The sequence below is a fragment of the Lepidothrix coronata genome, unplaced genomic scaffold, assembly GCF_001604755.1.
Source record: "Lepidothrix coronata isolate B3197 unplaced genomic scaffold, Lepidothrix_coronata-1.0 Scaffold24, whole genome shotgun sequence".
Taxonomy (NCBI): domain Eukaryota; kingdom Metazoa; phylum Chordata; class Aves; order Passeriformes; family Pipridae; genus Lepidothrix; species Lepidothrix coronata.
Genome location: NW_016690204.1, coordinates 1,204,038 through 1,217,042, shown reverse-complemented (window position 1 = coordinate 1,217,042; position 13,005 = coordinate 1,204,038). Strand labels below are relative to the sequence as shown.

The 13,005-nt window shown below is 49.4% G+C and overlaps 1 protein-coding gene across 5 annotated transcripts in view; it reads left to right on the top strand.

Annotated features, from left to right (window-relative positions):
- The window catches only part of PIGQ (phosphatidylinositol glycan anchor biosynthesis class Q), a 39,292-nt gene that overhangs the window by 13,426 nt on the left and 12,861 nt on the right, over positions 1–13,005 (top strand). For 3 of the 5 annotated variants that reach the window (XM_017808744.1, XM_017808742.1, XM_017808743.1), the window contains exons 5-9: positions 4,932–5,058; positions 6,188–6,341; positions 8,952–9,063; positions 10,893–10,973; positions 11,938–12,052. In XM_017808744.1, coding sequence (XP_017664233.1) covers positions 4,932–5,058; positions 6,188–6,341; positions 8,952–9,063; positions 10,893–10,973; positions 11,938–12,052 — 589 coding nt within the window. Of the gene's footprint in view, positions 1–4,931; positions 5,059–6,187; positions 6,342–7,366; positions 7,609–8,951; positions 9,064–10,892; positions 10,974–11,937; positions 12,053–13,005 lie in introns of those variants that run through there. The other 2 variants (XM_017808745.1, XM_017808746.1) reach the window with 2 other exon arrangements.

Genomic DNA, 13,005 nt, shown 5'->3' with positions numbered 1-13,005 from the left:
TCTGTGCTCAAGGTATGTCCAACCCCAGCACCTGTCCTGGACAGGCTGGCTTGTGAGGTTGCTTGTTTGTTCCTCTCTCAGTAATTTAGCTCACCTGTCACTCAGCTCATGCATCAGTGTCAGTTATCTCCACAGGCCTCCTACGTGTGTGGACTTGGTTACCTGGCTATCACCAGGAGCTGTTTGCTTTCCTTCCTGGAAGTGCTGACTCCTCCATGTGTGGGGGGCCCTGATAGCCAGTCAGTGCCTTTCTTCCCTGTTTATCCAGGCTTATCAGTTCGGGCCACTCACAACTCTCCTTACTTCCCAGCCTTACTTTCTTCTTTCAGGCATATTAGGCTGTGGACACAAAATCATTTGGAGTCCTTTTACTGCCTTTGCTGGGCATTGATTTATATGCATATTCTGCAGGCCTTAAAAATGCAGATCTGAGTGATCCCAAAATATACCGATGACTTCAGCATGTGCTGTGCAAGCCAGCTCCTCTTCTTTTCCAGTATGACAGCAAAATCTCCCCTCAGCCATTCAGCAGTAGGTTTCCTCTGTGCTGCTGAGTGTCCATCTGGAATGCATTATTCCCATCACTGGGGCTTTCTCAAGTGCTTGTGTTTTGCCAAGTTCAGTAACAGAGCTCCTGTTCCTTCCCTAAAGCTCCTTCTCTTCTGCTTTTGAGCTGTGCCCCAGATCTGCTGATGGCATTGGCCTTACACTTCTGTGTGTTAGTAAATAGAATATTGGATATATCATTTGCCCCAGAGGGTGGTGGGGCACTGACCAGGCTCCCCAGGACAGTGGGCACAGCACCAAGGCTGACAGAGCTCCAGGAGTGTTGGGACAACACTCTCAGGGACAGGGTGGGATTGTTGGGGTGTCCCATGCAAGGCAGGGTCCTTGTTGGTCCCTTCCCGCTCAGGGTATTCCCTGATTCTATTATAATATGATTATTATGTACTCTAATATATTATAAATCATACATAACCTTATTTTAACCTCACTGATTTTCCTATTGACAAACTAACCTTATATAACATATAACCTCATTGGTTTGATTGATTGATTTTAATATTGACAAAATTACAGCTGTGTGGAGCCTGGATAAACTGCTCATTTTTTTGCCTAGCAGACATCTCTCTGGAAGGAGGGAGGTCCAGGTGGGGTATTTTGCCTCTCAGCACAGGTCACACAGTCAGCTGCTGCCAGGAGGCTCAATCCCTGTTCCCTGGCCATCATTCCTCATCCCTGATGAAATGGTTCTCAAATCAGCACTTAGCTGGCAATTGTTGATGCTGCACAAGGCATCCCACTCTCACAGCTTGAGGAGCTGTGCTGTGCTGGCTGTAATAACAAGTTGCTTTTGTCAGGCAGTGAGGCAGATGTGATTCACAGACACCCAGGGAGCCACTGGCAAGGAGCTGTGTGCTGTACCAAGGACTGATTTTGGAGCAGGCTTTCAAATCCAAGAATGGAAAATGGGAATAATCTTCTCTCTGTAGGTGCCCACACGACTCCTACCTTCCTCCTTCCCCTTGATCCCACCAGGCTTGCCAGTGGTTGTCCCTTTTCCACGACAGCCTTTTTTCAGAAATACCTGACTCAAAGCACTACACTTGCTTATAAACTATCTTCTGTTTCTTTTTACCTCCTTCATCTCTTTGATCCTCACCAATGTCTCTTTTTCTAAAGCTGTAATCTCTTTGAAACAGTTAAATATTTATCATGGATCGTGCCTCCAAAAGCCTTACTGGGGCTTGGAGATAATTGGATGTACATTCCTACTCAGCCTTGTTCCGCTGATGCATAAACAAAGCAAGCAGAGAGAACACTTCCTGGAAAATATTTATAGATGGTAACTTGTAAAATAGTGTGTCTTAGAGCCCCAAACACCTGCAGCAGACACAGGCAGGGGTGTCTGGCAGCGAGAGCTTTGGCTCTGTGTGCTCCAGCCTGTACCAGATAGAGCCATTAAGGCTTCAAGGTCATCAAATCCCACAATCAACCAGCACCACCACTGTGTTCAGCACTAGAGCATGTCCTCAAGTGCCACATCCACATGCTTTTTGAACACTTCCAGGGATGGGGACTCCACCACTGCTCTGGGCAGCTGTGTCAGGGCCTGACCACCCTTTCCATGAAGAAATTTTCCCAATATCCTCCCCTGGCACAGCTTGAGGCTGTTTCCTCTTGTCCTGTCCCTTGTTCCCTGGGAGCAGAGCCCACCCACCCCCCCAACTCCCCGCTCCTGTCAGGGAGTTGTGAGAATGAGAAGGTCCCCCCTGAGCCTCCTTTTCTCCAGACTGAGCCCCTCCATCTCCCTCAGCTGCTCCTGCTGCTCCAGCCCCTTCCCCAGCTCTGTTCCCTTCCCTGAAGCATCAGTGGGTTTCCGGGTGCCCTGTGTGCCCTTATCCATGTCACATCACCATCAGTCCCTCTGCATATGGAAACAAGAAAGAGAATGACAGTAAAGGGAATATTTCCACAGTGAGCTCATCTAACCCTTGTTAGCTTCAGTCTCTCTCCAGTTTGGTCGTGTCCCTGCACCCTGTTATGAAACACTTCAACCCACTGTGTGTGATTTATTAATACTGCCCACATTCAGTATTCATGACTGCAGGAGGAGAATTGGCCTCCCAGTCACCTTTTCTGATTCTCCTGGCTATCGATCAATCCTAAAATATCTGTTTGGAAAACGGTCTCCAAGGTTATGCCTTGGGACTATGCTTTGGGAAGGCTTGCCCAGGTAAATAACAGCAAGATAGGGCACCTTCCCAGGGCTATGTGCCCCTGTCAGGGTTTAGCAGCACCTCTGGGACTGGCAGCCTCCAGAAATACTGCCTGCTGAAAACCAGCCTTGCTGAAGGACTGCTTTCAAGCATTTAAATATTTCATTAAAATCCCCAAATGCTTTTTCTAAGTTACCAGTCCAACACTTTAAATATTAAACCCAGTCTATTTATAAAGCAGCAGACGCTTCCCAGCCACAGAGGTGAGCTCCATGGGATCCAATCAGTCCTGACTTGCAGTGAGACAGAGGAAAAATGGAGGGAACAGAAAGACAGCCTTTTGGAGAAGTTAGAGATGGAGCCATTAATTTTGCCACTGCACTGAAAGTAAATATTTACAAACTCATTTTGCCAGGATCTTGGTTGGTTGGTTAATAAAGAAAATGGAATCGTTCCTTGGAAACAATTTCCTTGTAGGGAAATTATTCATATGAATGATGGGGAAAGTAGGCTGCAGTACTTGAGGGAGTGTGGTTTGGTGGTTCTACATGTGGGCAGTTTTCAGTGCCCTTCACTTGCGTGGACTTAACTGTCAATGGGATTTTTGGAGGTAGAAGGCTTTTCCTCACTATCTGTTCGTGTGGGACAATGTCAGAGGTCCCTTCTTCCAGGTATGTTCCCCAGCTCCTTGCTGAAGGTTACCACTCTCAGCTACCTCAGTTCACAGCCTGTAAATGAAGTTCACCTCTGGTTTCAGCTCAGGGGAGTAGGGCAGGTGAGAAGCACCAAGCAGCAGAGCCACTGCAAGGGGAGTGTAGAGTAGTGGGGTGGAGAGAGAAAATCGATAAATAACATCAGCCTGGGATGAAATCACCAGAAATTGTGAGTCAAAGCCCCCTGTGAAGGGTCTGGAGCACAAGTCTGAGGTAAGGAATAACAATTCCAGAGCTGTGTTTTGGTTTGTTCTGCTGCATTGAAGTGGCAGCACACAGGGCAGGGGGGAACATGTTCTGGAGCTCAGCACCAGAGTCCCTTGGGAGCTGCACCTCCAGTCCTGGGACAGTGTTGGTCCCTCATAACAAGAAAGCCATGGAGGGTCTGGAGCATGTCCAGGGAAGGGAACAGAGCTGGAGAAGGGGCTGGAGCAGCAGGAGCAGCTGAGGGAGCTGGGGGGGCTCAGCCTGGAGAAAAGGAGGCTCAGGGGGGACCTTCTGGCTCTGCAACCCCCTGACAGGAGGGGGGAGCCGGGGGGGGTCGGGCTCTGCTCCCAGGGAACAAGGGACAGGGTGAGAGGAAATGGCCTCACGTTGTGCCAGGAGAGGTTTAAATTGGATACTGGGAAAACTTTTTCACAGAAAGGGTGGTCAGGCCCTGGCACAGCTGCCCAGGGCAGAGGTGGAGTCCTCATTCCTGGAGGGACTTAAAAGATGTGGATGTGGCACTTGGGGATGTGGGTTAGTGGTGGCCTTGGCCATATTAGGTTAATGGTTGGACTTGTTGATCTTAGAGGTCTTTTCCAACTGTAATGGTCTCTGATTCTGTGATTTGGGGACAAGCTCCATTAGTGTTTTTCATCAGTGATTCAGAGGCTGCTTTGTTTCAGGAATGCCATAGGTACCTCTCCATGGAGCCTCCAGAGAGACACAAGAGTGATAGGCAAGAGCAGTGCTATAAGCAGGGCTAATTTTGCCTAGTACACCACAGAGTATCAAGAAATTTTGTGTATGAAATACATTTATATAATCATGTTTTCTACCCTGCACTAAACACATAAAGGTTGTTTGTAAAAATTCACTGCACTGCCATCTTCCCCCCTTTTCCAATCCTGGCAGCCTTCCCCAAGCTCAGCTCTGACTTTTTAGTTGACTGTCTCCAGAAGTCCATTTGTGCACCAGCATTTGCCATCTATTTCCAGAACTCTCATTGACACTGTGCAAGTCTACCAGAGGTGACACAGTTTCATGTTCCCAGCACTGAGACCATGGAAGCAGTTCAGGTTCCTCTCAGCTGTTGTGTTTGAGTCAGTAAGGAGTCAGTGAAGGTGCAGTTCTGATTTGACTGGTCGGCTGTAAAGTAGTTGTTTGGATTTTTTTCCATGGGTTTGAAGGTTGTGGTAAGAATCCTTTGAGGGGGCAGCACTAACAGTGCACAGTTCCTGTTTGGTGTGGTAGCACTGTTTTATCTCCAGCCCCTACTTCCCTGTGTTTGCAGCATGTAGCTGAGGAGCTCCAGGACCTGCTCCAGTGGCTGATGGGAGCCCCAGCTGGACTGAAAATGAACCGAGCTCTGGATCAGGTTCTGGGCCGCTTCTTCCTCTACCACATCCATCTCTGGATTAGTAAGTGCAGTTGTTTAACTTCCCAGCCTCCCTTTTCATCTCTTTCCTCTGAGTGTTTAATGTTTGCCTGGAGGTGAGTAATGAATCAAAATGCTCTTCTGCAAGTACAGACTTGTCTTTGAGTCTTCCTGCTGTGGGAACTGAAGCCAAAGTTGGATTCCCACACAAGGAAATCATGCACATTAAGCAAAGTGCTGGTATTGATGCTCTGCAAGAAGTGCAGATCACCATGGAGCTTTCTTGGTGTCACTGGTGGTGGATGTCCAAGGGAAGGCACCTCTACAAGGTCTGACACAGCATTTACATGGCCTTTGCCATATGGAAGGCAGCTGAGGGTAGGGATGAGGAATGTGCAGGGATGCAAACACCAGCCCTGTTCTATTCCCAACTTGAGCTTAGTGCAGTTTCATTTCAGGTTCCCCCTTGAAATAACAACCCCTTCTGTCCTTGGTGGAGGAGTACAGTCATGATGGACATGAACCCCATAGTTATTTACTATGCTTTACTTTGCTCACCAATCAAGTATGGTCTTGTTTGTGTGACTTTGCCCCACTTTAGTGATGAGACTGTTTCTCCACACTGTTTTGTTTTATAAAAGCCATATGGGGTGGCTTTTGTGGGAAGGGCAGGAAAATAGAAATGGTTGCAGTAAATGATGATGTGTGCAGTTAAAAATGTGCTTGAGAACCCAGACACAGGTGTAGAAAATCAAATGTTCCATCCCTGGAAGTGTTCAAGACCAGATTGGACGGGGCTTGGAGCAACCTGGTCTAGTGGAAGGTGTCCCTGCCCATGGCAGGGGATGGAACAAGATGGGCTTTAAGGTCCCTTCTGACCCAAACCATGCCATGCTGATTCTATGAATCACATGTGGAGCAAGTGGCTGCTCTGTTCAAGGTAAGTGTATCCTCCCCTTCCTCACAGAGCTGCCACACCTCGACAGAAACCTGGGCTGAAAGAGAGTTTTAGTTGGCCCTCCTAAAAAGGAGGTGGCATCTAAAGGAGCTTTCCAGCTTCACTTCCATGTTTTCACCGCTCTGGTTTCCGGAGCAGTGTTCTAGAGTAGGGGGAATCAGACTTTTGAGAGTGCCAGGAGGATGTGACACTGACCCTCTGCCGTGTCCACCAGGCTACATCCACCTGATGTCGCCCTTCATCGAGATGATCCTGTGGTATGTGGGGCTGTCAGCCTGTCTGGGCCTCACCGTGGCTCTGTGCATCCTCTCCGACATCATCGCGCTCCTCACCTTCCACATCTACTGCTTCTACGTCTACGGGGCCCGGTGAGTCCTTCCCTCCTCGCTTTGGGTGGGGACAAGGGCCACAGAGCCCTCAGGCCTACCTTCAGCTGGTGGAGCATTGAGTCCTGGTGGAGTGCTTTTCAATTCACAGTTTAACCAGCAATTAATTTATTAATTCTTTTATGCTGGTAGAAATGGTGGCCACAGTAGTACAAGCAACCTGTCTTTCAGTTCTCCTGTGTTTAAATATTTATTTATCGTGGTAGTGACCTGGAAAAATAGAACTACATGACAGGCAGAGGACAGGAAAGCTGTTCTCCCCATCCCTTTGATTCAGCCTTATAGTGCTCTCCTCAGTTGCACCCTGCCCAGTGATTTGGAGGGGAACTGGAGGAGAGGAGGAGGAGAGGGGAACTCTCGTAGCTCTGGAGAAGCCCCAGAGTCCCTGTCTCTTCACTGCTGCAGAGGTTCTTGTGGAGCACAGTTGCCAGGTTTGGGGTTACAGCATGGCTGTGACACCATCCTGGTGTCATTGTCTGGACCTCCTGGAGAGCCCTGTGGCCTGAGAGCTGGGGAGTGCAGGGGGCTTTGGGGCACATCTAGGGCATGTTGAGGTTCCTGTGCAAGGAGTGCCCATCACTGTGCTCTGTTCCTGCCTCCTTAGCATGTGCTGCACCAAGGAGTCACTCAGGCCATGGGACAACAGCTGAGCCTGACAGGGAGGTGGGATACAATAAATAAAGGACCTTTAGGCTTATAAGGTACAGAATGGTCATTGTCCCTCCCCACGCTTTACACTGCAAACAACAGAAGAAATAGTAAGTCTTTAGATGAGTAGTTTAGGAAATGGTTGGAAATATTGAGACATGATTTATGAGTCAGGTCTGTTGTGAGCACAGGGCTTACACTCAAAATCATGTCAGTGATGGGGGGTCTCTTCCCAACACCTCTAACTACTGGAATCTCTGTGCTGGTCTGTGAGGAGTGGCCTTGCTTCTTCTAATTGTGTAGAGAGTGGAAGTAGGAAAAGCATTTTCTCAGCTGATTGCTCTTCCCTCGAGCTGCAGGGAGCCAGCCAAGCCACCTCGTGTTTGTCAGGAGTACAGAGAGCTCTGTGTTACCTTGGCACTGGCACTGAGCTGCCTTGCTGAGCCAGGTGCCCCCATGGAGAGCCAGGAAGGGACAGCAGTCACCCACAGCCACCACAGCTCCTTGAGTTCCCACAGCTGCTGGAAGAATTTGCTGGTTCAGGTGCCGATGAAGCCCAAGATCCCCTTGTGAAGCAAACCAGAGAGTGAAAGGAGAGCAGGCAAGTGTGTGCAGGCAGCCAGGGCAGGTGGGGCAGGTGCCACCACAGCAACACCCGCTTGGTGTCAACGTCAGGGTGTGCAGAGAGTGCGTGGCCTCAGTCAGAGCCACGGGCAGGTGTGTCCCAGAACCTGGAGGAGCCTTCCTGGGCACCCTCCTGCCCAGGCATCAGTGCAGGGAGCTGTGCCTGCGGTCTGGGGGCACCCTGCCAGTTCCTGGAAGCAGCTGCTGTTCCTCAATCCTAGAGATTCCTCTCTCGGATGAGACTCCTTGCCTCTGCTTTCACAAAGCTGATGGGAAATCTGAGCAGCCTCCATGCCTTAGCTACTCTGGTTTACCAGTCTGGCTTTTGTGGCTCAGGCTTTCTCAGGCTCAGTTTTGCCCCACAGGTTGGCTGTGTCCCCTTTCTTTACATCCCTGTATGTTGGCACTTCTGCCCAGGGCTCTTTGTGCCTCTTCTCCATCCCAGAAGCCCTTTATTCCTTGATGTTATTCCATAGAGGGATGTCTGTTTCACATCCCTTGCCATGCCAAGTTTCCCTCCTCATTGCCATTTTTCTGGGAGGGAAGTAGCTCCAAGTGTCATAGCACTAAGTTCATGAATCCTAAGGAAGGGATGCAGTAGGGGCCACCAGCCATTTCCTTGATCTCTTCCCCCTCTTCAGGATGTTTGGAGCTGTGGGTTACTAGAGGAGGCACAGGGGATCCAGTCCTCTCTCTTGTCTCTGTGCTGCAGAGGCAAAATTGCATTGCATTGACTCAAGGAGGGGAGTCAGACCTTGGCCAGCCCTGCCATGGGAGGGTGTGAAGAAATGAGGGGAAGGGACAGATCTGAACTGGGGACACACAGATGAGCCTGGGGGAATGAGCTTGCTGCTTCTTTTCATAGAATCACGGCCTGGTTTGGGTTGGGAGGGACCTTAAAGACCATCCATTTCTACCCCCCTGCCATGGGCAGGGACACCTTCCACTAGCCCAGGTTGCTCCAAACCCCGTCCAACCTGGCCTTGGACACTCACAGGGGTGGGGCAGCCACAGCTTCTCTGGGCAACCTCAGGGCCTCACCACCATTTCTGCCAGGATGGTGGTGCCATGGTGCTGGCAATTGCTGCAGCCCCAGGACGTGGCCTGGCCTTTGCCCTCCAGTGGCCCAGAGCTGGCTGCAGTAGCCCTGTGCCAGGGCCAGCCCAAGTACACTGACTGAGCCATTTGTCTGTGCCATTCTCAGCTGATCCCTTTTGCCACCCCATGTGGGTGGCTGGGTGGGCACAGGGCTGTGAGGCTGTTTGGGGCTGGGGCTCAGGAGCTCCCAGCTCTGATGCCCACAGTGTTCTCTCTGCTCAGGCTCTACTGCCTCAAGATCTATGGACTGTCATCCCTGTGGCGCCTGTTCCGGGGGAAGAAGTGGAACGTGCTCCGGCAGCGGGTGGACTCCTGCTCCTATGACCTGGACCAGGTAGTGCTGCAGCCCTGGGCTCACTGCAGGACCCTGCCCACGGGCCGTGTGACCCTGTCCTGCTTCATCCAGCACTGAGACAGAAGCCACGGGAGGCTTTGTGGTGCTTGGAATAAGGACATGCCCCAACACTGCATCCATGGCTCTTCTGCTGCCCTGCAGCTGCCCTTCCCTTCCCCTTCCCCAACCTTCCCAAACCTCCCCTTCGTTCTCAGAGGGCTGAATCCCCCTGAGCCCCTGCCCGGGCCCGCGGTGGGTGCTGCAGCTCCCGGCAGTCCGGGAGCCTGGAGCGGGAATGGGGGAGGGCTGGAGGCCGTTCCCGATGCGGTGCCCGGCAGTGTTGCCACAGTAACAGCCGTGGCAGCGTTTCTATTAAAAGGCCCGGTTTCATTCACGTCGTGCTGGAGCGGGGCCCACTCGCTCTCACTCAGGCAGAGGTAGCTTTTGGTCGAGCGCTGGAAGCTCTTTTTAATTCTGAAATGCCACACAAACATCCAGCAGAGCCTGAACTGCTCCTTCTCTGGTAGCTGCAACATCACTGAAATCATACAATAATATCTGGGGGCTCCCAGGGTCGGTGCTTCCTGCCTTTACAACAGAAAACCGTGAGCTTCTTGCATCACTGCTGGGCTGGTTTTGTTTCTTTGGAGAGTAAAAGCCTCCGTGCCAGCTTTGCATCAGGGTTCGGTCCCTGTGTACTTTGAGGAGAATTGGGTTGGCACTTCAGGCTTCATTCTGCTGCTCTGGAGACCAGTGGGAATTGTGTCGTTGGCTGGGGAGGAAGAGACGTTTAAAGCAGACCTTAAAAGACTTTTGGAGGTTTAAGTAACTGCAGTGGAGTGACAGAGGAGGGGAGAAACAACTGCTGTGAGGAGAATGGGTTGGATTGTGATCTATTCTTGGTTGTGAGCCTAAAGCTGGGGTGCTGATCCACCTCTGTGATGTGGCTGGTGGGTTCTTTTTTTTCATATCCCACAGCCATGATCTCTTTTTGCAAAAGTGGCAGTGCCCTGTGCTCCTGGGGCTTCTCTGTTCTGGAAGTGGTGACTGAAACTTAAAGAATCAGGTCCCTATTTGTCATAAATGTGCATTTCTCCCAGTTGGAATTAGTTAGACTTACACCAACTGGGCTGACCCAGAATAAAAATAACTTTTTGTGTGGGCAGTGGAGCCAATGACACCTGCTTTCCATGGATTTTTTTCTCCTTCATCCACTGAATATTGCTTCCCCCACCCCAGTAACTCCAGCTTCTTCCTTTCTCCCAGTTTCCCACTGAGCAAGAGGCAGAATTCCTGTGGCTGGTGCCTCAGGGAATGTTTATCAGCCAAATTCTGACAGCTTTTAACCAGGTGCCCGTTCTGCTAAAACAAGGAGGAACAAAAGTACTGCTCAATTCTCTACAAAATTTCCATCCAAATTTCCTCTTCTTTGTTCCTTTCCACAGTTTTCTGCTGAAAACTGATCAATGGTTCTAAAACTTTTGTGGATATGGTGGGAACAAATGGCAAGATCATGTAAGTCTTATTTCCTAAGGAAGCTGGGCTGAAATAGGAAATCTTGAGTGTTGTCTATAAATGAAAAGTGCTGTCAGGATCCAGCTTTTATTTATCATTTCAAACATACTCCTAAAATAGGGAGCCTTCTAAGAAGGCCCAATGAGAGGAGGAATACTGAAAATATCCCAGGTAACATCATTATTCACATAGGCAGTAAAAAACCACATTAAGGGGTCCTGCAAACTTCTGCTGCCTCACAGCCTCCTGGTTTTTATTTGTAATGTGTTTTATTTTGCCATTGCTCTGCTCATGACTGTTTCCTTTTTCCCTAGTTATTTATTGGCACTTTGCTGTTCACCATCCTGCTGTTCCTCCTGCCTACAACTGCACTGTATTATTTGGTGTTTACCCTGGTAAGATTTAACCCTTGAAACAAGTCATATACTCTCTTCTGAGAGAGTAAAAATTGGTTTCCTAGACATTTATTGTCATCCATAAAGAAAATATAAATTTTGGGTGTCCTAGGAAGGATTCTCACACAGCTCAAGTGGAATTCAGGATGTATGTTTGTGTTTCTCCAAAGGGAATTCCCAGCAAATCCAGGCCAGCAGGACAAACTGTTTTCCTCTATTTCTCAGAAGCTGTTTTTCTATCTTTCCATCCCATGTCTGAGGTGACAGCCCCTGTGGTTTGATCCAGAACCTTTTTTCAGGGAATAACTTGCTGTGTTAAATGCTCTCAGCCAGGCTTTGCTCAGACGCTGCGACTGCTTTTTCTTTTCTTCCCCCAACATGACCAGTCTCTCCCCAGAGCCAAATTTTCCACAGACAGTGACAATCACATGCTTTCAGCATCTTTTTTGAGCCTTCTCTTTTCAGATGAGCTTGGCAGCAAAAAATAACTGCAGTGTGACAAAAGGAGGTGCTTTAATCAGGGACAGAAAACATGGAGCAGGGAGCTCATTCCTGACTGCTCTGCTCTTGCTTAGACTCTGTGTGGGGCAGAAATAAGCTACTTCAGCTCCCTTTTGGAGAGGGAAAAGTTGACATTCAGTGGTACACAGTGCTGGAGTTGACTAGAAATGGGAGAATTTGGGCTTCCTTTTCAACTGTGGCTGTCGAAAGTGGAATAGGTCCCACGTCCTTGCAGGACCGCAGGAGCTTCATTCCAGTTGCACCTGAAAGCTCAGATTGCCAAGGATCCTCACACAGGGTTTGGATGCTCAGCACTTCTGGACATCAAACCCACTTTGGGAGGCTTTAGCTCAGCACACAAGACTTTGGCTTAGCCCACAGCGATGTCAGATCCCAGCTCAGTGCATGAATTTCCAAGTGTTTCATCTCCTGTCTGCTATTTTCTGTTACACTGTATTTGTAGCTCCGATTGCTGGTGGTGATTGTGCAAGGCCTCATACACTTGCTCGTTGACCTGATTGACTCTCTGCCCCTTTATTCCCTGATCCTTCGGCTCTGCAGATCCTACAGGCTCGCAGGTAAGTCCCTCAGCTCTGCCCCTAAAGCAGCTCAAGGATTTTGCATTATACTTTTAATTTTGGTGCCCTGGGTCACTCCTGAATAATAAGATGCAGTGGGGGCAGGAAAGAACCTGAGGCTTGAGTCATGCAGGTGTCCCCACTGTTAACCCTGCAAGGAGCAGGGTGAGGATGTCAATGGAAAGAAATCTGATGCTGAAGCAAAATCACGAGCACCTTTACTCAGTCCAATCCTGTGGCAGCTAAAAGTGACATCCAAACAAGCACCACAAACGAGTTCATCTTTTGTTCCAGTTCTAGAGAACCAGGTCAGATAAACTTCAGAGAGTTACACATGGCATGAAGCTGTGTCAGGGGAGGTTTAGGCTGGATATCAGGAAAAGGTTCTTCCCCCAGAGGGTGGTGGGGCAATGGCACCCCAAGGCTGCCAGAGCTCCAGGAGTGTTTGGACAACGCTCTTGAGAAGGGATGGGATTGTTGGGATGTCTGTGCAGGGCCAGGGGTTGGATTTGATGATCCTTGTGTGTCCCTTCCCACTCAGGATATTCCATGATTCTATGAAACAAGCCGATAGCTTTGGCAGTTTGGGTTCTGAAAAAAGCCAAATCACAAAAATACTTGGAATATTGGCTGTTCCAAAGGGCTGGATCTACAGTGGCTGTGAATCAATGGAGCTGTTTCAGCTCTGTGCTGACCTGACCGACTGAAGTCCTGAGCTGAGAAGTCTGGATTAAATTCAAAGCTCTGGGCAGAGTTCAGATCATCACTGTCTTTTTGAGACTAATCTGTCACCATTTTGAACTAGTCATTGTTTGCACTTTGGGTAACCATAAACCATGGCTGGCACCAGAGTAAGGCTCATTTTGGAATGGGTTTGACTGTCGACAGCTATGGTTGATCTAGTTACAGTCAAGCACATCTAAATTATTATCTCCTATCCATTTAAAGAGCAT